A 25,487-nucleotide genomic window follows, 5' to 3' on the forward strand; every position below is an offset into this window, starting at 1 on the left:
TATATATATATATATATATATATGTACAACAGAGCGTGGCATACCATTCTAGATTTGCTTTTCAGAGTTCTAGGGAAGCTGGGTACCACACCTGGTAATTCTATAATCAGAGCTGTTACATAAGGTAATTTATACCGTATATAATAAATCTCCTTCCTTGAGCCTTAGCTTGCCAGGAGTTTCTCCTTACAAATATCTACAGACACACCCACCGTAGACTAGTTGTATAGTTGTTTTATGTTCTAATTTAGATACATGCTTAATGTTTGCACATGTTTTCCTCAATCCCGGGAACATCCCTTTAAGGACAGTATACACACAGGAGGTTGTGCGCTGACCTTTTTGTTACATATCTCTTTATCTGTGATGCGAGGAGGGCAGGAGTTAGGTCTGACTGTAAAATGATACGAGAAATACAATGTCCAATAAAATGAGGAAGTCTGACTATAGCAAGTAAACGCTGCTGCTGGGGTTTTGTTGGCGTAATGAACATTCTGATTCTCTTCCATGGAAATATCTGTATAACCAATGTCAGTCAAAGGGTAAGTTCACATGGGGTTTTTTGGCCCGGAACCTGAGGCGGAGGCCATTTCAGGTTCCAGACCAAAATACGGGTAGCTGTGACTGAATGCCGATGCAGAGCACTCCGCTCCAGATTAGGTCCAAATGAATGGGCTTAGTCGGGAGGCAGTGTATTCAGGCGGATGTCGCGAGGCGAATCCACCTGAAAGAATGAGCATGTTCCTTCTTTTTCCCGGGGGCCGGAACAAACGGCTCCCGGAACAAAAGAAATGACCGCTGTCTTTTTGGTCAGGATTTTGAGGCGGAGATGGCCTCAAAATCCTGACCAAAAAACCCTGTGTGAACTTACCCAAACAGGCACCAAGGAAACAACTTAACCCCTTAATGCAATTAAATATAGCCAGAGGAGTGTCTGGAACAACTCTGGGGCGAGTGCTGCATAACAGGAAGGCCAGGGCATCCCCAAATCCTGACATTGTTTTTTATTTATTTTTAGGTTGTTTTTTTTTATATAATTCATTTTCTATAGAAAAAAATTAATTTTGGGGCTTTATAAAAAAATTTCATACACTTTTTTTTTCACTTGTTCATATGTCCCTTTAGGACACTTAAACCAGCAATGCTTTGATTGTTGCTTCAGTATTATAGTCTGCAAGACACAGCATACTTGTGTCTTGCAGTCTATACAGGAGGTCAGCGTATTCAGACGCATAGGCTGACCTCTTGAGGTCGTTAACAGCTAACACCCGTTTCTGCACTCAGATAATGAGCAGGTGTTTGGTGTCGTATTACATCCTGGTGCACAAAGAACCAGGTGCCTAGGACGTAATAGTACATCCAAAATCATTAAGGGGTTAAGGGTGATTGTAATCTCAAGACAACTAAAGCACCATTAAGTTGTTTTTTTGTTTTTTTTTTGGTTAATGTAGATTGTGAGCCCACATACAAACATACAAACTCCTTGTAGATGTTGTTCCTGGCGGGATTCAAACCCAGGACTCCAGCTCTGCAAGGCTGCTGTGCTAACCACTGAGCCACCGTGTTGCCCCACACTATTAAGTTTTGATAATGACCACGTTTTTCATGTGAAGAGGTCTCTACTATACCCTCAATTTTTGAGAATGACATTATCCTGACACATGGCACTACACTACTGAATAAAGCTCTGGGAACAGAGAAAACATCTCTGGTGAAATGTCCACAAAGGGAATTTGGTCATGATTGTTTCGAAATATAATACTTTTTTGCTCCGATCCTAGAGAGGGGGAAATGTATAAATGTCAATATTTTTATTCATATTTATTTCTTTCTGAATCATTTACAGATAGCAAAGTGTGAAAAAAAACAGTACCTGGATCGTCATGGGAAAAAAATGCATTTACTATGGAGGCCCGCACATACTATAGAGAGCTGCTCATATAGACCTGCAGAGGTGAACCTGACCATACTTTTTTTTATTAATGTAAATTACTTTATATTGTTTGGCAATTTACATTTTTTACAGATATGAGGAAATAGTAAAAGTTATTAAATTATTTTTAATATTTCTCATTGTTGGCCACTAGAGGGAGCATCACCTGTGTACTGTGTTGAAGGGGTTATTTAAAGGGGTATTCCCACGTCGCATACTCACCAGTCTTCACTACTATAAAATCTTCTTTCTTCCTGGTTTCTTGCATCATTTGGTGGGCGGGGTTTCACATGCAACCTGCCATTTAGCTCCACCCCCCATTAGTGTGTGGCTCCGCCCACCCATATTGGGCTATGAAGTACAGGCAGCAGCAACTCCATTCTGTGTTACATACAGAGATTGCCTGTCTCTGCCATAATGAACACAATTGAATTAGCTAACCTGATAACTGGGAGAACAGAAGAAATGAAAGCAGCTCCTCTCCTCAATCTGCTAACAGGAAGCTAGGTCACGTGGTGTAGACACAGGAATAGCTAGAAACACAGGCTCGCTCCCTGCACTTAGCCCCTCCTCCCTCCCCCCTGAGAGCAGCAGATACATCACTTGACTTTTGAGCAGATAAGTCAAGGACTGTGTCAACAATGAATTGAATAAAGTAAGATAATGGACAAAGCAGTTTTGCTGAAGCAGTGTATTTAGGAAAAGTCTTATATTCACATTAACAAGCAGTATAGATAGGATCCTTGTGATGGGACAACCCCTTTAAGATCCCATTTGTATTGGATGCTAATGACGAATCCACAGGATAGGTCATCAGTATCTGATCGTGGGATATGACTCTCAGCCCCAGCCCCGATTAGCTGACCTGGGTCCAGAGGTTGTATACATGATATACAGTTGAAAGTATGACATGAATGGGAGCAGAGCTTCAGTTCCCCAGTGCCATAGATACATTTTCAGATGTGCATTTAGTTGAGCTGTGCATGTATATTGAGCATGTAGCTGAATTGTGTATGTGAAGTGCAAGTAGCTGAGCTGTGTGTGAGAAGGGACCGAACTGGAAGCGGAGCTTAAGGGGAGGTACCACATGATGTGGATACGGTTGGACTGCAGTCATTAGGCCAATTAAAGGTATAATTAGGTTGTAATCATTTATAAAGAACGGAAGTTGCTGTGAGGAAGTCAGTGAATCCGGAAGCCTCCACCCTCCCTCCCTCATTAATAATAGTATGAGATGGTGAGATTAAGAAGAAGGACTCAGGAAGAAAGGGGACTTGGGACATGGTTGGTGGATTTGGGAATTAATGCTGTTACGGCAGCTAGGCGGGGGGTCCTTGGCGTTGTGGAGGAAATACATGGTGGTATGGTTGAAGGGGAGAGCTATAAAGCTCTGGACTCCCCAAACAATGGTACAGTTCAGAATTATTTTGGTCTGGCCTGGGAAAGTAGGGATCCTTAATGAAAGATGGTTGGTAAAATGGTGCCTCCGAGCTCTGTTTACAGCTGAAGGTAATTAAATTAATTGGTTAATAGGCCAATGTGTTGGCTCCGAGGACCCCCTTTAGTTAGTAGTTAGGCGGTATTTAACATTTGTTATATGTTAACTTTATTTTGTTAATAAAATGGCTGCAAATCAACTCCATTGCAATAGTGTCGAGTCTTTACTTAGGTGGTGAAAGGTGAAGAGTTGTAAGGTGTAGAAGTTACCTCATTATGTGTTCTGCATGTAGTTGACTGAGTAAAGTACATGGAGTTGAGCTGTGTGTGTGACATACATATAGTTTGGTTGTGTGTGTATGTAGTTGGCTGTTTGACATCCATTCAATAAAGTGTGTGTGATATGTATGTAGTTCAGTTGCATATGTGATGTGCATGTCGTTGGCTGTATGCATGGACTGGAGATGTAGTACAACTGTGCTTGTAGTAAATATATAGTTGAGCTGTATCTGCTAGACAAAGATTCTTGCTGTCATGAAGGTCATATACTAATTAGAAATCATCCATGTACTGCATGGTGCATAGACATAGTACACCTACAATATTAAAATGTATTTTATGATATTCAGTCATAACTTCCTGAATTGCAATTTCCTGAGTTATGAAAACAAAAATGTAAAAAAAAAAAAAAATCCTAAAATTAATCAAGTCTGATGTGCATTAGCACCACATAGGTAAACTGTATTTACAGGTTTCGATTGTGAGCCCTAATGAGACAGGGAATGATGTGAACCATGACAATCTGTACAGTACTATAGAATATATAGGTGAAATTAATAATGTTTGGTCTGTATGTGAGTCAACAAGGGTTGGACCTTGATTGTGATTGACTTACTTTGTAATTGTTGTAGAAAAGTTGAGGCATTCTCAAATAAAACTGTATAAATGATAATTTTTGTGTTTGAACTTTATATGAACACTTAATGTAGCTTGAAATAACACTGCGCTCATTCTACACCTATATGAGTTTATGCAGTAACACAAGGGACAGTCCACCACTGCTATGTTCTGAAAAATAGTAATAGTTCTAGTTCTTACAGTTTCTATCTAGGATTGTGTCTTAAACCGCTGTTTAAGTATAGGAAAATTTAAGAAACTTTGTAATGTAACTTATGAGAAAAAAAAGCTTCTTTCTGACCTTATCAGTCTTCTTTCTAACCCCAGATACTTTTTAATTTTTCCATCTTCACATTACGCCTGGAGCAGAAAGAAACTGGAGGGGTCATGGAGCAGATGGGTAGATACTTACACTTATCCCTTACCTATGCAGGTTGTAGGCCATGGGCTTAATGTGGACTGTGGTCTACAAGTCAGAAAGTGATAGAGCAGGAAGCTTTACCACTGTAGCTTCATGCTCAACCAGTAGCACAACAGGGTCAGGGTGCCACTTGTATTTTTATCAACCGGATTGGAAGAACCAGAGAGAGCTGGCTCCACCCTTCATTTACTGATCTCTGCTCTTCCTAGCAGTCACTTCAGTCTCTAATGGGCCCTCTGGGCATCGATAGCATAATGTGCTCCTGAAGTGGGCAGGAGCAGGGATCGGTAAGTTAAAAGAGGCCATTTTCAACTGGAATAATCAAGTCAGTAATGCCCTATTAAAAAAGCAGTGGGTATCCAATAGAGGTCCCTAAAGACATGGTGGGCCAGTCCAAGCCTAGCTTTAAGCATAACTGATTGTCTGTGTCTATGTCCATCATTTCCTGTACATGACCCCAGTATGGAGACTTTTTTGCCTTAAAGGGGTATTACAATCAACATAATCATATCTATATTTGTAGATAATTAAAAGTTAAACAGTTTTGCAAATATAAGTAATTAAAAATTCTGCAGTGTTTTAAAGATTTTCTCTAACCATCTTAGTAGTGACAATCTGTTGTCTTGATCGGTTACCAATGGATACGACCACTAATGCAGAAACTTTCTATGGTCTGGGACTTGTCAAAAACCCAGCCATGATGTTCTTATTGTAGCCGGGTTATCGGGCAGAGACACTACATGTATGAGAAGATATCCTGGCCACAATAAGGAAATCATAGCTGATTTTGTGACCTTAGAAAGGTTCTGCATTCATGGTCATATCCACTGGCAACCGACCAAGACAACAGACTGTGACCACAAGATATTTAGAGAAAATCTTTAAAATTCTGCAAAATGTTTAATTAGATATATTTGCAAAAATGTTTAACTTTTAATTATCTACAAATGTAAAAATAATTATGTAGATGGGAATACCCCTTTAAATATTTATTGTGTATACATCAGGCAAGTTTTACATAAGGTGATATAAGGTGGTGATGGTATATATGTAAAATATGATAACCTGTTTGGTGAGTTTTAGCTGAGTAACAATTCTGTCAGCCCCGGGCTCTGTCATATAATACACCTTGCTGGAGTTGGGAAATAGTATTCTGGAGAACACTTGGTTGCAGAGCCCCAGTCACTTGCAGAGATGTCTCATCAGAAGCATTCAGATCAACTGATTTTCTATGTGAATGGGAAAAAGGTATGTTTATATTCTAGTGTGGCAGGTCATTTTTTTCCATTGTAGTGTGTTTTTTCAGCATTTTTAATGTCTTGCATGTCTTAAGATGTTGTATTAAGTAAGACTGTATTCACACAAAGCTGCATGTTGCATGCTTGCATAAAGTAAGATAAATCATACAGCAGGGATAGCCATTGCATGTACTACTTCCATGTCCTCAGAGATGACTGAAATTAAAATACAATATTTATGTGTCTACTATAAAATATACACATTTTTCCAGAGTACAAATTTTCTGAGAAAATTAACTTCTTCTGATCCTGTGTGTAGTATGTGCATTTGATATGTTCTAAGAATTTGGCTCTTGGTCCCAGCAGTTGGAATCTCAGTAATCTGACATTTATTCCTCATCCTAAAGCAAACTCAACCTACTGCTAGATCCACGTCTGTCTTTGGTTTAAGAAACTGCATTAAAAAAAATCAGTTTTTACGAAAGAATGGCTGTGTATTACGGCCAGGAATAGGAGACAAACATGACGCTGACTTTGTTGTGGCATAAAAACAACCTGAAATAGTTTTTTGTTTGATTTTTTTTATCTGCTGTTGCTCACCTGATTGTTATTGTTTATATCACATGTACAATACTGCTACTGTATATCACAGTGAGTTAGCCACTGTCCAGTATAAGACAGTTAATCCAATGTGATTATTTCCCCAGCAACACATTCAGATTTTTTAATTTATATATACTGTATATATGAAATGTTTGTGGGTTTGTGACTTTGGATGTTTGGCGGTCAATCACGCAAAACCCGCTCCACCGATTTGGCTGAAATTTTCCACAAACATAGTTACTACACTGGATTGCGCAATAGGCTACTTTTCATCACAATAGCGCACATACTTTTTTCCCAGGACCCCCACAAAACCCAAACTCACATCACTATCTCTGCAATCTCACACACTTTGGACCATAGCAAGCCACAAAATTCATATTACCCCCTACAGCAGAGGTCAGCAACCCCTGGCGCACGTGCCAAGAGTGGCACTCCTGCCATATTTCACTGGCACGCCAGAAGCACAGGACCTGCAAGAGTTAAATGAAGTCCGAGCGTCCCTTCAGTGCTCTGCTAGAGCTGAGGCATAAAGACACTCCCCTTCTCTCACTGCCCTCCAATGAGAGGGGTGCAGGAAACCTAGGGGGTGGAGCTTAATCGCTCAGGTCTCTGCCTGCTATAGTGATAGCTCCTGCGTCTGCATCCTGCAAACGTTCCCGAGGAGGAGAGGAAGCTGCTAGCAAAGTAAGAAACACACAGGTCCCTTCCTTTAGTTCCTATTCTCATTAATGTCAGGCATTTGAGGTTATTAGTTTAGTGTTAGTAACTCCATGTGCCTCACATTAATAGGAATAAACCCCATCATGTCCCTCATATTAACCCCTGTGTGCCTCATATAAAGGTTACTAATATTTGAGACATATGGAGGTACTAATAAAAGACCTCAATAATGAAGATACTTCATTATTACCTCCAAGTCTCTCACATATCAGTAACTCTTACACAGGGGTTAATGTGAGGGACATGATGGGGTTAATTGCTATTAATAAGAGGCGCATGGAGTTACTAAACTGTCATGCACAGGGCCAGACTTTTATCTACAATTGGTCCTGTACATTTCAATGGGCCCATACACATAGATCCTGTTTTTGCAGCTGTGTGTCCAGGACAAATTGAGCTGTAAAATATAGAGCAGGTCCTATATTTGTCCTATACCTTTCCTACACCTGTCCGTATTTGCAGCCCTGTCAATTTATTTTTAATCTATAGGTCAGTCAAAACCATATCCGTGCCATTTGTGTGCAGGAGGCCTAAGGCTGAAGCACCACGTTGCGTTAACATAGCATAGCACATTACTGCTTCCTACCATCAAGGATGCAGGAACTGCAGTTTTAACTGCAAACAATAGCGGCTGTATATATTTAATATCGTCCTCCTGAGGAGCCATGCGATATGCATTGGCGAAACGCGTAGAGGAGCTATGAGGAGTACATAGCCCACATTAGGTCAGAATAGGAGAGCAGTGATATCTATTTTATGTCAAATTCATATACCCTTTCCTTCCCCAAGTGTTTAATTAATCACAGGGGTTTAGAGTGACTGTTATAACCAGTACAGGTTAGGGTAGTGTATATATATATATATATGGATGACTGAGGGGCAGTTGCTCATGGCTCTCCTATCTACATTCTCCTAATTGGGTCACTATCCTTCTATACAGTGACTACAGTTATGTATTGAGGAATTTATTAACGCACACGGACACCATCATTCCGTATAGTGTGTATCATTTCTCAATTTTTAGTGCACATTGGGGCTTTTTTTTTTTTTGTCTTAAAAAATTAAAAGTTATGTTTTAAATTTACTCTTTCTGTGACAAAGTCTACTTTCCCTCAGTTTAAACTGGGGCACCAGGAGAAGGACTTTATTTATACAGTCCTATGAAAAAGTTTGGGCACCCCTATTAATCTTAATCATTTTTAGTTCTAAATATTTTGGTGTTTGCAACAGCCATTTCAGTTTGATATATCTAATAACTGATGGACACAGTAATATTTCAGGATTGAAATGAGGTTTATTGTACTAACAGAAAATGCGCAATATGCATTAAACCAAAATTTGACCGGTGCAAAAGTATGGGCACCCTTATCATTTTATTGATTTGAATACTCCTAACTACTTTTTACTGACTTACTGAAGCACAAAATTGGTTTTGTAACCTCAGTGAGCTTTGAACTTCATAGCCAGGTGTATCCAATCATGAGAAAAGGTATTTAAGGTGGCCAATTGCAAGTTGTTCTACTATTTGAATCTCCTCTGAAGAGTGGCATCATGGGCTACTCAAAACAACTCTCAAATGATCTGAAAACAAAGATTGTTCAACATAGTTGTTCAGCGGAAGGATACAAAAAGCTGTCTCAGAGATTTAACCTGTCAGTTTCCACTGTGAGGAACATAGTAAGGAAATGGAAGACCACAGGGACAGTTCTTGTTAAGCCCAGAAGTGGCAGGCCAAGAAAAATATCAGAAAGGCAGAGAAGAAGAATGGTGAGAACAGTCAAGGACAATCCACAGACCACCTCCAAAGAGCTGCAGCATCATCTTGCTGAAGATGGTGTCACTGTGCATCGGTCAACTATACAGCGCACTTTGCACAAATAGAAGCTGTATGGGAGAGTGATGAGAAAGAAGCCGTTTCTGCACGTACACCACAAATAGAGTTGCCTGAGGTATGAAAAAGCACATTTGGACAAGGCAGCTTCATTTTGGAAACAAAAATTGAGTTGTTTGGTTATAAAAAAAGGCGTTATGCATGGCGTCCAAAAAGAAACAGCATTCCAAGAAAAACACATGCTACCCACTGTAAAATTTGGTGGAGGTTCCATCATGCTTTGGAGCTGTGTGGCCAATGCCGGCATCGGGAATCTTGTTAAAGTTGAGGGTCGCATGGATTCCACTCAGTATCAGCAGATTCTTGAGAATAATGTTCAAGAATCAGTGACGAAGTTGAAGTTACGCTGGGGATGGATATTTCAGCAAGACAATGATCCAAAACACCGCTCCAAATCCTCAGGCATTCATGCAGAGGAACAATTACAATGTTCTGGAATGGCCATCCCAGTCCCCAGACCTGAATATCATTGAACATCTGTGGGATGATTTGAAGCAGGCTGTCCATGCTCGGCGACCATCTAACTTAACTGAACTTGAATTGTTTGTCCAAAATACCTTTATCCAGGATCCAGGAACTGATTAAAAGCTACAGGAAGCGACTAGAGGCTGTTATCTTTGCAAAAGGAGGATCTACTAAATATTAATGTCACTTTTCTGTTGAGGTGCCCATACTTTTGCACCGGTCAAATTTTGGTTTAATGCATATTGCGCATTTTCTGTTAGTACAATAAACCTCATTTCAATCCTGAAATATTACTGTGTCCATCAGTTATTAGATATATCAAACTGAAATGGCCGCTGCAAACACCAAAATATTTAGAACTAAAAATGATTAAGATTAATAGGGGTGCCCAAACTTTTTCATAGGACTGTATATATATATATATATATATATATATATATATATATATATATATATATAGTGTATACTGTATATACAGTTCCCTGTACATATATCCCCACACACTCTCTCTTCTGGGTGTGGGTCACAGCAATACCTGGAGCAGAGTCAGGGTTGCTTACTCTGGTCTGCAGCAGCCTGATGTAATCAATCATCCCCTGCAGTACAAGAGGAGGAGGAGCTGTCCGCCTGTGCAGACACTTGTACACGTCATAGGTAAGTAAGTGGAGCAGACAAGCTGAGGCCGTCAGCCCTAGGTCTGTGCTAGGACTGTTCACCTCCCTGGCCTTCAGCAGTCTGCAGGTTACCACAGGCACATCATCTTGTCAGTGCTTAGACTAGGCCATTGTTTCTCAGCCTTTTTATGTGGAGTCCCCCTAGTAACAAAAAGTTCCTACCAAGTACCCCAAAGTACAAATGTATATTTAAAGGACTTATAACAGTTATGTAACAGCCCCACAGTGCCCCCATACGTAACATAATGGCCCCCACGGTCTTCATGTCAAATATAATTGTCCCCACAGTGCTTCCAAATCTAAAATAATGGTCCCCACAGCTTTCACGTAAAACATAATGGCCCCCACAGTGCCCCGCATGTAACATAATGGTCTCCCACAGCCTGCACATGACACATCATGACCACCAAAATTCCCCAAGTGTCCCCACTTGTTACATAATGGCCCCCACAGTGCCTGCATAATGACTGCCATAGTGCCCCCACGTGTAACATAACGGCTCCCACAGTGTCCTCACATGTACCATAATTGCTCCCACGTGAAGCTTTATAGCCCCCACAGTGCCCCAACCTGTAACATAATGGTCCGCACAGTGCCCCCACACCCAGAGATGCCTATGTTACATGCTGCTATACTTCATGCAGGTCCCCCTTGCCTAAGGTGGATGCCCATGGGAATCATCCTTACTTTCAAAGTGCAATGACCTCTTCCATCAGTACTGGTGAAGACGCTCATTGCAGTTACTGGTGTATGGGGAATGAATGGTCAGCTGAATTTATCACTTACCACTCTCCTCCATACTGCCTCTCGGCTCCAGGGCTTGCTTTGACGTCAGCACTTGGCACCTGGGCAGCAGAGCGCTGAGTGATGAAGACAGTTTACCACTCAACCCCGGGATACTAGTAATTGCAATGAGCACTGATTCTAAAATAAGCATGCACCTTCAGCCATGTACAGGCATCCATCCTGGGCAGAGGGGACCTGCTTGCAGTGTAACATGTAATATAGGCCAGTGGTTCTTAGCCGCAGTGCATTTCACCAGTGACTGCTGGGAACTAGACTACTTTCTCTTCAGGTCTCACAGTCACTTAGTGACTCACAATGGTTGGGATAGATTGTTTTATGACCAGCAGTCTATTCTCTTTGTCCTGTTATCCATCTCTGGTTGACTGTAAGAGATGGATATCAGCAAAAAGATTAATTGTCCACAAAACAATCCATTCCACCCCATGGACAGGTACAAAATGACTAAGACTGTGAGAGAATCTTAAGGATCAGAAGACCAGTCTGTGGACTGGATAGATGGTGTGTCTGTGATAACATGCAGCCTGCTGAAGCCCAGAGCTGTGTACAGTGCCAGCACAAATCTAAGGTCTGTGAACAGAAAAAAACAGGACATGAGTCACTGAGAGTGAGCCTGTGAAAACCTGAAGACAATGCAAAGTTAGACTACACATTCTTAAACTGCACACGATTTTCTAATACGGTTTGAGAACTTTCAGTCTTTCTAGTTTAACTTTACACCGCTTAATAGTTGGTGTATTTTCTGACAAAATTGTGGTGCAAATTTAAAAAATTTTGGCCCAATTTATAGCTCACGGTTTGGCATATTAAAGGGGTATTCCCATAACTCTTGTTCTGCAGCCTGCAGGGCTCTGTGCTGTCTTCACTTCCTGGATTTCTCTGCACATTGGTGGGCGGGGTTTCACTTGCTCTGCTATCTACTATGTTTGCAGTTAGTAATGAGGGATTGGTTGTAAATACATTACCACAGTATAAAGCTAATGTGGAAACTGATGTAGCAGAGCTGGATTTGAGTCAGCTTGCATTACATACAGAGGTAACGGACTCCTTATCTCAGCCCTTATCAGCAAAATTCAATTAAACCAGCTGATAAGTGGAAAAGCTGAAGATAGACAGCACAGTAATCCCGGAGCTCTCACCTCCCCCCTCCCCTATCTGAGGAGCTCCGTTGCTTGTCAGCCCCTCCCTCCTCCCTTGAGAGCAGGCAGCTATGTCACTTGGGAAATGAGCAGATAAGCCCAGTGGCCATAGAAACGCAGTGTCAACAATGAAGTGAATAAATTAAGATAGTGGCCAAACAAAGCAGTTTTGATAAAGCAATGTATTTAGGAAAAATCTTGGGTTTGCCAAACCTTTTAATAAACCTGGCTAGTTATGAAACAATTTGCTCATCCTTATTCCCTAGTGAATCATAAGCCATATGGGAATTGTTGGAACGGAAATCTTGCCCAGTGTACTACTAGCAGAAGTCTATACTATGTACACAACTCCTTCCTCAGAGAGTAGAGCAAGTATGATGAAGTGATTGCTCTAACCAAAAGCAAAACATGGCTCTTGTACACGAGTCAGACCAGTATAGAGAAATCTCCCAGGAAGACTACATAATTGTTTCAATCCCCTGTGGGGAAGTTAGCTCAGTAGAAGCAGTGGTGCAGACCCAAACACTCAAGACAGGGACACGAAATATGCAGCAAACCGGTTTATTTAAAAAAAAAAAAAAAAAACAGGAAAAAAATAAAGTTTGACTTCAGGCTCAAAATGAGCAAATATACAACATGACATCAAAGGAACATCAAAAGTACCAGAACATACCATATTCCTTCTGTATGGGTCACATCGTAAATAATGTATTCCTATAAGCAAAAATGAACTGGACAAAAATGAAAAACGGGGAGGAATACGCAGTATAAAAACATAAATTTTATTAGAAATTATTAAAAACTTGGGAAGGATAATTACCAACAGACAAGAAGGGAGTCTGCTCCTACACAGGCATAAAGGGAATGCAAAGGTAGCACAATGTTCATAAACGTACAGAATTAGTATACTATATCGATCTATCTGCACCTCTGCCTATAGTTAGTGAGTACAATATATACCAAGAGCTACTCAGTATGAATCAACGTAAAAGTCACAAGTGTAACTAGCTCAGGTAAAAAAATGTGGTGATAGCGAATAATAGCAGAGATACCAGGTATAGTACAGTACATAAACATACTAAGAGCTATACGGTAATTGACTAGTACAGTATATAACCAGAGCTGCTCAATTAATAAACATAAGGATGACTGGTAGAAGTAACTCATAATAAGTGCTAGCAGTATGAAGTAGTATCAAGTATAAATCCATAAGATCAAATAAATGCTAGCAGTATAAATAGACATCATACACGAATCCATAAAATCGGAGTGTATAGTAAATGGATATAGTATCAGAGCAGACACGGAAACAGAAAGTCTCGGAGGTGTTCAGTAAGAGAGTTAAATAGACTGCATAATGAATAATCAAAGACATAGGAGTGAACACATACCCATAGTGGAATTGTAGTAATAGGCCTGGAGGGAGCAGATACCCAGAACCCCAATGCACGTTTCGGCGCTGCCTTCTTCCGGGAATTATCCTTCCCAAGTTTTTAATAATTTCTAATAAAATTTATATTTTATATTATATTTTTATATTTTTATACTGAGTATTCCACCCCGTTTTTCAGTTTTCTCAAAATAAGCAAAACAAAATACAGCCTGAACTGAATAAAAACAAAACACAAACTTAACTAAATCTGAGCCACTAGCTAAACAGTAATGTTAACCTAACTATACATGTGGCTTACTATCAGCCACATGAACAAAACAAGCAAAACTTTGTCTCACCGGACTCAGGGTTACAGAACAGACCCTCACACCTCCTTTCACTCCATGGATCTGCATTGGAGTGCAGGATCTGCAGCCTTTTTCTGGCCCAGTAATGAGCCAACCACTCACCTCTGGAGCTGAGACCTGCTCAAGACCTGCACTGGACCAAACATAAGTTGAAAACCTGGGGGAGATATAGCGAGATTCCAGCACTCTGCCTGTCACCTTCTCACACCCCACAAACACTCCAATTTCTGTTTTGATTTGTTTTTGTAGAGGCCACCAAAAATGCACAGAGGACTTTATTCTATGCTGATTTTGATTTCAAAACGGCAAACACTCGGCGGACCCCATTATTCTCAATGGGCTCTGTTGGACTCTGTGTGTAACTACCGAAAAAAGAATGGTTTTGGAAATTGTAGCATTTATGTTGCACATATTTTTCTGTAATATGTGGATGGGATTGGCTAGAAGGATTTGCTTTGCTGAGAGTGCAAAAGACTGCATTTTATGTTGCGGCGTTTACACCACTTGGGGCTCCGGCCTTAATGCCGTTTGTTTTTCCAGAGCTGTTTTTCACTTTTTAACTTTGGTCAATTCTCAAATGTACTGACATCAAAATTTCTATATTTTCTTATTTTAGATAATAGAAAAAAATGCCGATCCTGAAGTCCTTTTGCTTCAGTACTTGAGGAAGAATCGTATCCTTTTGTGTCACTTGATGTTTATGATAAAATTATTGAAGAAAACATGAAAAAAAACAACTTAAAATCATGATCAGTGGGGGTCCTAGTGGTCAGACCTTCGAAAATGCAGCATTTTGGCCATGGAGGAAATAGCACAGCAAAAAAATGCTGTGTTGTGTTTTATAGTACTTGCAACGTGGAGCGGATTCTGCACCCTAGTGTTTCTTCCAGGCGGAAATCCTTGCCTCACGTGAACCAGAATATCACTTGCATATGTAACTTGTGACATCTCGTGCCTCTGCAGTAGGGTTGAGATTTCAAGATCATTTTTAAAATCCGATTTCCGATCATTTTCTATTCAAACCCGATCCTGATCACAATTCCGATCCTAATGCAAGTCAATGGGATTTTTTTTAATAAACGAAGATCGGATTTTAAAAACGATCCTATTCACTACACAGCATGGAGTCCAAAAATTGAACGCTTTAATTTTTAGACTCCACGCTGTGTAGTGATTAAAAAAAATCCTCTGGTGTCCACTTACCTGCACAGATCACTGCTTCTCCCCGCTGTTCTCGCTCCTCTTCTCTCTCATTTAAAGGCCTTCAGAGCGCCGTGCGTGCCCCCTCCTCCCCAGGCTAGTGTTAGAGATGTTGGGAGTAGGCGGGGCTTGTTGTGGCTTAGGAGAGTGTGGGCGGGTACAGGGCAGGGAGACACCTGGGAGCTAGGGGCACGCACAGCGCTCTGAAGGCCTGTAAATGAGAGAGAACCAGACCGAGAAGAACGGGGAGGGGCAGCGGATCTGTGAAGCTAAGTGGACTATTCTGTTTCTAGTGGACTATACTATTCTGTTTCCTCCCTGCTGTGCCGTATACTGGACTCTGCTACATCTCACATCTAAAGGTAAGAGATGAATAGCCTTTCTAAAGGCTATTCCGAAGTCTTATCCACAAAAAAAAGAGGTTTTAATGGTAGAATCCCTTTAAGAACTATAGATAGCCACAACAACTTGCATTAGAACCGCAATATGTAAAAAAAAATATGCAACGCATTGCGCGCTCAGACCAAGTGCTTTGTCAGGCAACTGATGATCCAAGCACAAAACGCGTTGCATATTTTTACATTTTTATACTGCGGTTTTATTGCGAGTCGATGTAGTTATATACAGTAATGTTCTTAATTGTGTGTGTCATTTTTTTATGCAGATTTATGAAGACTGGTGTTCTCAATGCTTCTACCCTGCCGTACGTCTGCACTGAAATCTACTCAGCTTGTAGCTGATGTAAAATTCAGGTTTCGATTACACCAGTAAATACATGGAAATTATCATAAAACTGGTGGATCCAGAGCCCTCGCCCTTGCCACAGCTCTCACTATGCCTCCTTCCAGACGTAGTCACAAACTGACTTATGCAAGGCTTGTGACTTTATCATGTCTTGTGCACCAGTAAGTCTATGAACTGTTGCTAATAGAGCAATTCTATCTCAAACCACTTTTTCAAACAAGGACCACCCGCAATGGACCTGCCTTGCTGGCAGGGCCCTCTATCCCACCGTACCAGTTGGTCACTCTTTGTATTGTATTTGTGCTGTGTATTTTGTGTATTGTACGCAAATCCTCAAATGTACAGCACCATGGAATTAATAGGACTCTAAAAAGAAAAAAAATAAATAATAAAAAAATACACTATTAATTTCGGAATAGAGTGTCTGCATTTTGATACCATCCCTACACACCACATAGAAACACTAAAACTGGGTGTGATAATAATCTATAATATTGTGAAATCAGCAGAGGATGTGGGACGCCATTAGAGGATTTGTTTGCATAATGTAATAAGAGGATTACAGAATCGATCAAAGCAGGTTCTTCAGACATATGGAAATAAAAGCATAATTGTATATTAAAACGTTATGCAATTTCATTAATAGTTATTATAATTTTTCAGGCTGTCGGATCCACCGCAGACCTGTCCTTGTTTTCTCCATGACTTTCAGCACTGCAAAGGTTGAAAACCACAGACAAACAAAGAGCAGTAAATGACATGTACAAAACCCACAGCACAAGGCAATTTATGGACAGTGTGCGGATGAGATTGGTTTATATCCCATCCACTACACTGTTACAGTAGTTTGCAATTTCACAGAGGCTAACTTACTTCAAACTCACCATGTGTGTCCCCAGGGTTTCTGGGCTTTCTTTTTTTAAAGGCCTATCTTCAAGATTATTATCACCCAGATCCAGTAATGACAGTGTACTGAGCCAGAAGCAGATGGCGTTGTACATAGTATAGTAAGAAGAATCTGATCAAACATGTTGAAATCCAACATACCCGTAATCTCTTTCCCTTGATATCTTGAGAACCATAGTTTTAGACCATTCCTTGTATATGCCCTGACAAGTGTTACTTAGGACCCAGGCTGTCATTATAAAATTAATGCCAGGGCTAAGGGGGAACACAAAGTACTGATCATTTGGTCACTATTATAAATGTATGACACTAACCAAGAAGGTGTTAACAGCAAGCACCAATTCATTACCATTGCTGGAGTCTGTTAATTGGAGCTCCTCCACCATTCCAGAGCAACAAGAGCAGTTAGTTTTGGTGCCTGATGTGCTATGTAAGCTCTGTAATGTCAGAAGGGCAGTGTCAGGCAGGGGGTGTGATTCAGAGCTCCAATCGGAGGCAGCCAGTGCCAGAGCTCAGAATCACACCCCCGTCTGCTCCTGCCTGACACTGCCCTCCTGACCATACAGAGCCTAAATAGTATATCAGACACCAAAACTAACAGCACTTATTGTTCAGGAACGGTGGGTGTTAAAGAGAACATTACAACTGTGCCAGAATCAGTGGAGCAGCTTCTGGTAAGTTATGTAAAGGGCTGAACTTGTTGAAGGTGGTGAAAGGTCCTCTTTAAAATGGTGCGGAATTAAACACAGAGTACTGTATATTATAAAGCTCTCGTTTTACAATGATTGTACATTACTCACAAGAGAATAGGAGAAAGTGGATTAGCAGGTTATTCAGTGAATACTAAACCTACTCTGTCTTCCTAACTACATCATGGAAGATAGACTTGCACATTCTTAGTGAGCGCCCTCTATTGGTGTGCATACTTGAGGCACTAGCTTCCTAATTACATCATGGAAGTCAGATTTGCATATTCTTCCCATGTTCCTTTGCACAGTGGAGTGCTCATGGCTTAATAAGACTCCGCACACCTAATTGGTGGTCTCTCCCTATGGAGTGACTATATCCCCTCAATACTAAACCTTCTGTTATCCAAACTGTATATCCGTGGAGGATTCCTTTCATGCCCTATTGTTTTCTTAACAATGACAGAACTTTGATACTCTGAATATTTGCCTTAACTACGTCTAATCCAGTGCATCTTACTGGAACAAAATATGGCTGTGGAGGAGGTGGCTGTGGTGCCTGCACTGTGATGGTGTCGACCGTTCATCCGGTGTCTCACAAAATCTTGTATCCTTTCACAACCTGGTGAGAAAATACTAATAAAAGTCAATAAAAGTGGCATTAGATTACATTTATTTTTTGGTGTAGCCTCATTTCAATTTCTGGTGTTTGAACATAGGGTATGTCTTATGCTCTTATCCATGTCCATTCTTTTACTCAAGATTATTGTGCACTACACAAAGGGGATGTTTTTGGTGTTTCTTTTTTATTATGACAGAATAAAATATCCTAAACTAATATATAATCTAAATTGAAGGGAGTCTGTCATCAGGAAAATTGTAATCAAAGCAATGACCGTAAAATGTAGTGTTCTTTACACACTCTCCAAACATGACTTTGCTATACAACATTGCAGCTCCATTATCCCCAAAAAATTGCAGTTTTATTCAAGTACAAATTAGGTGAAAAGGGTGTTGATCTCAATGGCAATTAAAGAAGATAATCTACAGTGCAGAGCTAGACTGGGGAAGATAAGAAGCACCCCAAAACTTTTCTTTGTCTAATTTGCATGTGAATAAAACAACAATTTTCTCAATAATGGAGCTGCAATGCTGGATACAAAAGCATATTTGGAAAGTGTATGAAGAGCACTACAAGGTACTTTCATTACTTTATGATTTTCCTGCTAACAGACTCCTCTTTAATAAAGTGCTCATATTACTCTCTCTCTACATTTAGGAATCCCTTCTTTCTTTTAAGACAAATTTTGGTCTCCCTACATGCCAAAAGATACTTTTGGGGAGTGATCCTAATTAAAAGCTATAAAGTGTTTTATGCAATTCATCCTGCTTGTAATTGAAAAGGTGGCTGCTGTCATAGCTGTAAGCAATTTCCATGATGTGCTATTGCAGGTGTAAGAGTTAAATGCACAAAGAGTGTGGTCATGAAACTGCTGCACAAATGTCAGTCACAAAGAACAACCTAAACTGCTTCATAGTGTTCAGCTTGCTGTACATATGCATAAAAATATATATAAAAAAGTCTCTTGATAAGAACTATCTCACATTGTTCATGCATATTCAAGCAACATGTTGTAGAGCAGAAGGAGAAGCACAAAATGATATATATTTTATATATGATATATTTTATGGGAAAAGATTCGGTATAACCTGTCATTCTTTTACATACTTGCCCCTTCTACTCCTAAAGGTCCAGTGAGCAGTCTTTACAGTATTTGACAACTAGTTTTGTGTGCACAGTCATATAAATGTGAATCGGCATGTTGAACCGCCTACTGGACTCCTAAGTCGTGAATGATCACAGACAGGGGCGTAACTACCGTGGTAGCAGCAGTAGCAGCTGCCACAGGGCCCGGGCCATTAGGGGGCCCGGTGACAGCCGCTACCGCTGCGTTTTTGTTTGTTTTTTTTAAAGTCCGTTACGGGCCCCATTCACTTGCCGATCCTGGCTGGGCCGGGATCGGCAAGTGACACCGCGGGGCCCACAGAGGCTATCATTATACTCGGGGGTCTTTGCAGACCCCCGAGTATAATGATCGGCACACCGGGAGGGGTAAGGTAACATAAAAAACAGTGTTACTTACCTCCCCGCGATCCTGCCAGGCCTCCGTCATTTGTGTCTGACGTCTCTGACGTCACATGACCCAGGCCAGCTTCCCGGGTCATGTGACGTCTGACGTCATTAAAGCTGGACAAGAGCGGACAGGACAGCCGACAGGAACAGGTAAGCAACTATCTCTGTTCTTTTAATGGTTTTAATCCCCCGGGTCTCCGATTATTATACTCTGGGGTCTTTTCAGACCCCAGAGTATAATAAATGTTTATAGGTGTCCACAGTGGGACATATGGGGACACTATGGGGGATAATACTGTGTGTGCAGGGGCACTATAGGGGTTAATACTGTGTGTACATTGGACACTATAGGGGTTAATAATACTGTGTGCATTGGACACTATAGGGGTTAATAATACTGTGTGCATTGGACACTATAGGGGTTAATACTGTGTGTGCATTGGACACTATAGGGGTTAATAATACTGTGTGTGCAGGGGACACTATAGGGGTTAATACTGTGTGTGCATTGGACACTATAGGGGTTAATAATACTGTGTGTGCAGGGGACACTATAGGGGTAAATACTGTGTGTGCAGGGGACACTATGGGGGATAATACTGTGTGCAGGGCTTACTAAAGGACATAATAGAGTGCGGAGGAGGGGGTCAGTCGAGGTCTTCGGCATCGGTTTGGGGAGGGGGGGGCCCCATGTCAAAAGTTCGCCACGGGGCCCCGCCATTCCTAGTTACGCCACTGATCACAGATGTAAAGACCAAAATGCTATCTATATTAAATTTGTTGCCACCAAGTTATATATCGATCTCCTCACCTCCTCCTGCCCTATAACCTGCTGCCTGAAAATAGGACTGCATTTACAATCTGATAGATTTCCTTTAACTGAAGTATATTGACAGGCACCTATATTCAGTTGCCTGCTTAGCCCATGGCTAAAATTTTTCTTAGCACCTACATCATTTTTGCATATTATGTATTTGTATTAATACAAATTTTATCAATTGAAAAAATCATTGCCAATACATTTTTATCTTCTAAATGTGAATAAGTGAGAAGCTGACATTTGATCCAATGGTGAGGCTAAATTTCCATATTCAAGTTTTGTTGATGCAGTTTTTGAAGCCAAAATCAGGTGTGAATAGTAAAGGTGAAAGGAACCTATAAACCAGCGCGAGTTATATAGGAAATCTACGCTATATATCATTTGCAACATTTTAATCTTAACTTTGCAACATTTAACAATTCTTTCCATCTTGAAATGCCCCATAACTGCAAACACATCGCTGTAAGGGTTGGTTCACATCTGCTTGATTTGTGCGGGCAGTGTGCGGCAAGCACATGGACCCCATTATAGTCTATGGGGTCCGTGTGCTTTTACAGCACAGCACTTGGAATTGCTTTTGTATTCCGTTTGGCGGTCTCCATGCGGACTCCTTCCAGACGGAATACAAAAGCAGATGTGAACAGGGCATAAGTCATACAAATAGTGCATTGTATTTTCAACATAGACATGCCTTTTTCTCAGGAGTGGTTAGACCTCTCAATACACTTCCTTACCAGTGACCCAAACAATATGCTGTATGTCTTATATAAGGAGGCAAATGCCAATCCACAGCATTCCATTCAAATGTGGGCTGTTTGTACTAACCTCATATAGAGAACATATTTTTAGAGCAAGCATGTTGAAACATATACTATATGGAAGGACAAAGAAGGACACAAATGTATATGAAGAAAACATGGTAAAGTTGTATCCAATTTACAGAAGGAACATTCTGTGTAAGTTGGCATCCATCTTGTATCGCCTTTAGTTTTTCATTCAGATTGTTCAAGTAACCTCAGCACATCATTTACCAAATGCAAATAAAGACAATATTGTATTAATATCCTAAATCTGAGTTCTTGAAGATTAATGTCTGATACGTGCCCATCCACCATTTAAATGTAAGGCAACATTTTGGTCATTGCATTGACATTCTTCAAGCTCAGTCTGTGGTCATGTCAAATGCAGAGCTGATGGATTGGACATCACTCTAAAGATCGTACTTGGGGTAGGTAAGTATTATAATCAAAATGTTGCCTTACATTGAGCTGGACTGCTCATATTTCTTCAGATTTTGCTTTTTGGTGCAGGGATACATATGAGACTTTAAATTTCAGGGGCTCAGCTTTGGAATGTTAATAAAATGTCCCCTTTAAATTGTATTTGATAAATGATGTGTCTTAGATACTTGAACAATCTACATGAAAAGGTGAGGAAGATGGAAGCTGGATGGCAACTTATAGTTACATAGTAGATGAGGTTGGATGAAGAAAACAGTTCAACACGTCCAACCTATAACCTTACAATCCCTACAGTGTTGATCCAGAGGAAGGCAAAAAAAAACAACCCATGAGGCTCATGCCTAGTTCCCCATTTCAGGGGAAAAAAATCTTTCCTGACTCCAATCTGTCAGTCAGTCTAAAAACCCTGGATCAACATGTCCTTAAAATCTAGAATCCATAACCTGTAATATTGTTCTCTTTGAGAATGGCATCCAGGCCCTCTTTGAACTTACTTGAACTTTGTATAATGGATTGAAAAATACTTCCACCGAGCAGCACTGCCATGAAGAGAGTACAATATCTCCTTCTATTTTGTATCTATTTTTTATGCATGATGAAATGTTCTCATTTTCATAATCCTTTACTAATCTATAGACATTACCCAGCAACAGCATGTCTGATTCCTATTTGTTCCCTGCATGGAATGGCAGTAACGACAACAGAAGGAATAGGAAATACATCCACAAGGCTGCACCCAGTCCAGGTAGACCTGACAATTGTTCAGTATGTGATGTTCTTTAAAGCTATGATAACAAGAAGACCCTGATTTTCGCAGAGCCAGAAATGGTCCTTGGAGATGACCTAGAGCAAATATGGTTATTTAGTTTTCTCTTAAGTATCAACATATTTCACAGGACAGTATAGAGTTTGCTGTTATGCACATCTGTCCCTATTTCACATGGGGTTCTCAATCTAATTTTTGTAAAAAGTGAGGAGGATGCAAGCAGGATTTGGTGGGGCAGTCACAACCCAACAAACTCAACAAATGTATTATAATTTAAACCAGGAGTAATTTGACATGAAAGTTGTGTCATCTCCTACCTTGCATCAACTTTAGTAGGACTAGAAAAAAGATCTGCATGTGCACGGCGGCCATCTTTTTTCCATTCCTCCAAGAGCGGCTCTGCGTATGATCGGCGGCCATTTTTTTTCTAGCCCTATACGAGTGGCTCTGTGCATGCCCGGCGCCCATTTTTTTTCTAGTCCTATACGAGTGGCTCTGCGCATGCCCGGTGTCCATTTTTTTTCTAGTCCTATATGAGTGGCTCTGCGCATGCCCGGTGTCCATTTTTTTTCTAGTCCTATACGAGTGGCTCTGCGCATGCCTGGCGGCCATTTTTTTTCTAGTCCTATACGAGTGGCTCTGCGCATGGCTGGTGGCCATCTTTATTCTTTTTCTACAAGAGCTGGGAGGACCAGGACATCGCAAGGTGCGTGATGCAATGGCAAACGTAGGAGTAGACTAGCCTACCTTAGTTTAAAATGCATATCCCCTCCTCTCTGCAGGCGAGAAAATAGTTGTTTTTTAAAGTTCGCCGCAAATTAATTTGGATCGAATGGAATTGTATTGGGAAATGCGACGAAGCTGCCGAATCAAATTTTTTAGAAATTTGCTCATCTCTAATAGAGAGATAACAAGTGACACACAATACAAACAGCTATGAAAATAAAAAGGAATGAGACAGAATAATACTTAAAAGAGACTTTAGTTCTAGGAGCTTGGAGATCTTCTTTAGTGAAAATGGCCACTCTCAGCTCTCTTAGCTGGCTCCATAGATCTAGGTCTTCTTCTCAGTTAAGGCCAGTGTCCAGCCACACATCCATGCCAGGTAACCCCCCCCCCTCCGCCTTCTCCCAACTGTAGGATCCTGAGAAAGAAGAATGTTTTCCTGGCTGCTGAAAAGCTTTGTCTGGGTTAAGCTCAGGGTCAATAGCCCTCGCTCCTTTGACATCTGTTTGTCCAGGGGTAATAAAACTGTTTGGCTGGAGCCAGAAAGGGCAATCTCCCCTTATATACACATAAAACCACTGAAGCCAATTGACCAGTTTTAAAGATAAGGAAACGTTTGTTTTCATCATTATTAGTTGGCCATTAAAAAAGGTATCAACTACTGAAGACTCTCAAGTTTTTGTTCACAGCCCTATTCAATCCATGTGTGCTAAGAGTGCCCTTTGGCATATGCCAGTCTAGTATGTATAACGGTCATAGTTATGCCTTTTTGTTTTGTTGTTTTTTTTGTGGTCTGTATAGACTAGATTACATGGTACACCGTTTATATGGTATACATGGGGAGCCTAATGTCAGACATTGCACAATGAAGCTTTCAAATCTACGTAGTGTAAGTAGGCGTGGGACGCGCACCATGAATACTTTGACTTGCTGTTTGAAAATGTAAAAAAACAAAAAAACTTTGATAGTCTTCAGTAGTTGATACCTTTTTAATGGCTAACTCATAATGATGACAAAGTACGACGTTTTGGAACGCTTCGGCTCCTTTATCAAGTAAATTTAAAACATTTCTGAAGGATGCATATTTATATACAGAAAGGGCACATAGGGTGTTAGAATTCCAGGAGGAAGGGGGGGGGGCGTAGTTAGTAATTGGTAGAGACAATGTAAACACTTACAGGTCCTTATAAGTTCACACGTTTCTGTAAAGTGACATAAAACTGTGTGACAAATTCAATCTACACTCCAGTGTTTAAAGCAGGGTCATGAATTTACACTCATGAATGCGTCATTCCCTCTTTGATCTGAAATTCCCTCTCAAAACTAAAATTTTCATGTGATATTATGATCCTCATTGCAGAAATGTTTTGATACGGGAAGGTCCATTCTTCGTTCTCTAATTGTATGGTGATGTGAGTTCATCCGCATTCTAAGTTGCTGTCCGGTCTCTCCAACATACAGATTATCAGTGGAACATTTGGTGCATATTATTAAATACACTACATTGGGTGTACTGCAGGTGGACGTACCTGGGATTTTATATTCTCTGTTCGAGTTTGGTATCTCTATCCTGTCAGTGGTCAGTATGTGCGGGCAGGTTTTGCAACGTTTCTAACCGCACGGAAATGTTCCTGTGTTAGTTGGAGGTGACAGTGATCTGCTGACAACCATATTCCTGAGGTTTGGTGGCTGTCTGTAGCACAGGAGAGGGGGATCTGGAAATATGGATGTTAGACGGTTGTCTTTTTGTAGTAGTGGATGTACTTTGCGTGTGATACCTCTTAGCGTCTCCAGGTGTGGGTTATATGTGACTACCAGGGGCACCCGATTGTTTACCTTTTTGGTATTGTATCTTAATAAATCAGATCTTGGTATTCTGGTGGCCCTGGTGATTTGGTTATCAATTGTTCTTGGATGGTAACCCTGCCTCAAGAATGTGTTTCTGAGGCCTCCAAGGTGTTCATTTCTATCTGCAGGGTTAGAACATATGCGATGGTATCTGATGGCCTGGCTGTATACAATAGAGTTCTTTATTTGTTTCGACTGAAAGCTATCCCATCCTACGTAGGTTGGTCGGTCAATCGGCTTTCAATACAGTGATGTCTCAATTTTGTTGTCCTGTATCTTGATGACTGCATCCAGGAAGTTTATTTCCAAGTAGGAGTGATTGAGCGTCAGGTTGATGGTGGGATGGAACTGGTGCCCTTTCTGTATATAAATATGCATCCTTCAGAAATGTTTTAAATTTACTAGATAAAGGAGCCGAAGCGTTCCGAAACGTTGTAATTTGTCATCATTA

General features: G+C 40.6%; 1 protein-coding gene across 1 annotated transcript in view; it reads left to right on the top strand.

The window, feature by feature from the left end:
- The first annotated feature begins 5,874 nt into the window (after nt 1-5,874).
- LOC142217228 (aldehyde oxidase 1-like) overlaps nt 5,875-25,487 on the top strand; it is a 95,191-nt gene continuing 75,578 nt past the window's right edge. The window contains exons 1-4 of the mRNA XM_075285424.1: nt 5,875-5,936; nt 14,582-14,639; nt 18,012-18,108; nt 22,333-22,441. Of these exons, the coding sequence (XP_075141525.1) occupies nt 5,883-5,936; nt 14,582-14,639; nt 18,012-18,108; nt 22,333-22,441 (318 nt within the window). The 5' untranslated portion in view covers nt 5,875-5,882. The remainder of the gene's footprint in view (nt 5,937-14,581; nt 14,640-18,011; nt 18,109-22,332; nt 22,442-25,487) is intronic.

Source organism: Leptodactylus fuscus, chromosome 8, assembly GCF_031893055.1.
Source record: "Leptodactylus fuscus isolate aLepFus1 chromosome 8, aLepFus1.hap2, whole genome shotgun sequence".
NCBI classification, from domain to species: domain Eukaryota; kingdom Metazoa; phylum Chordata; class Amphibia; order Anura; family Leptodactylidae; genus Leptodactylus; species Leptodactylus fuscus.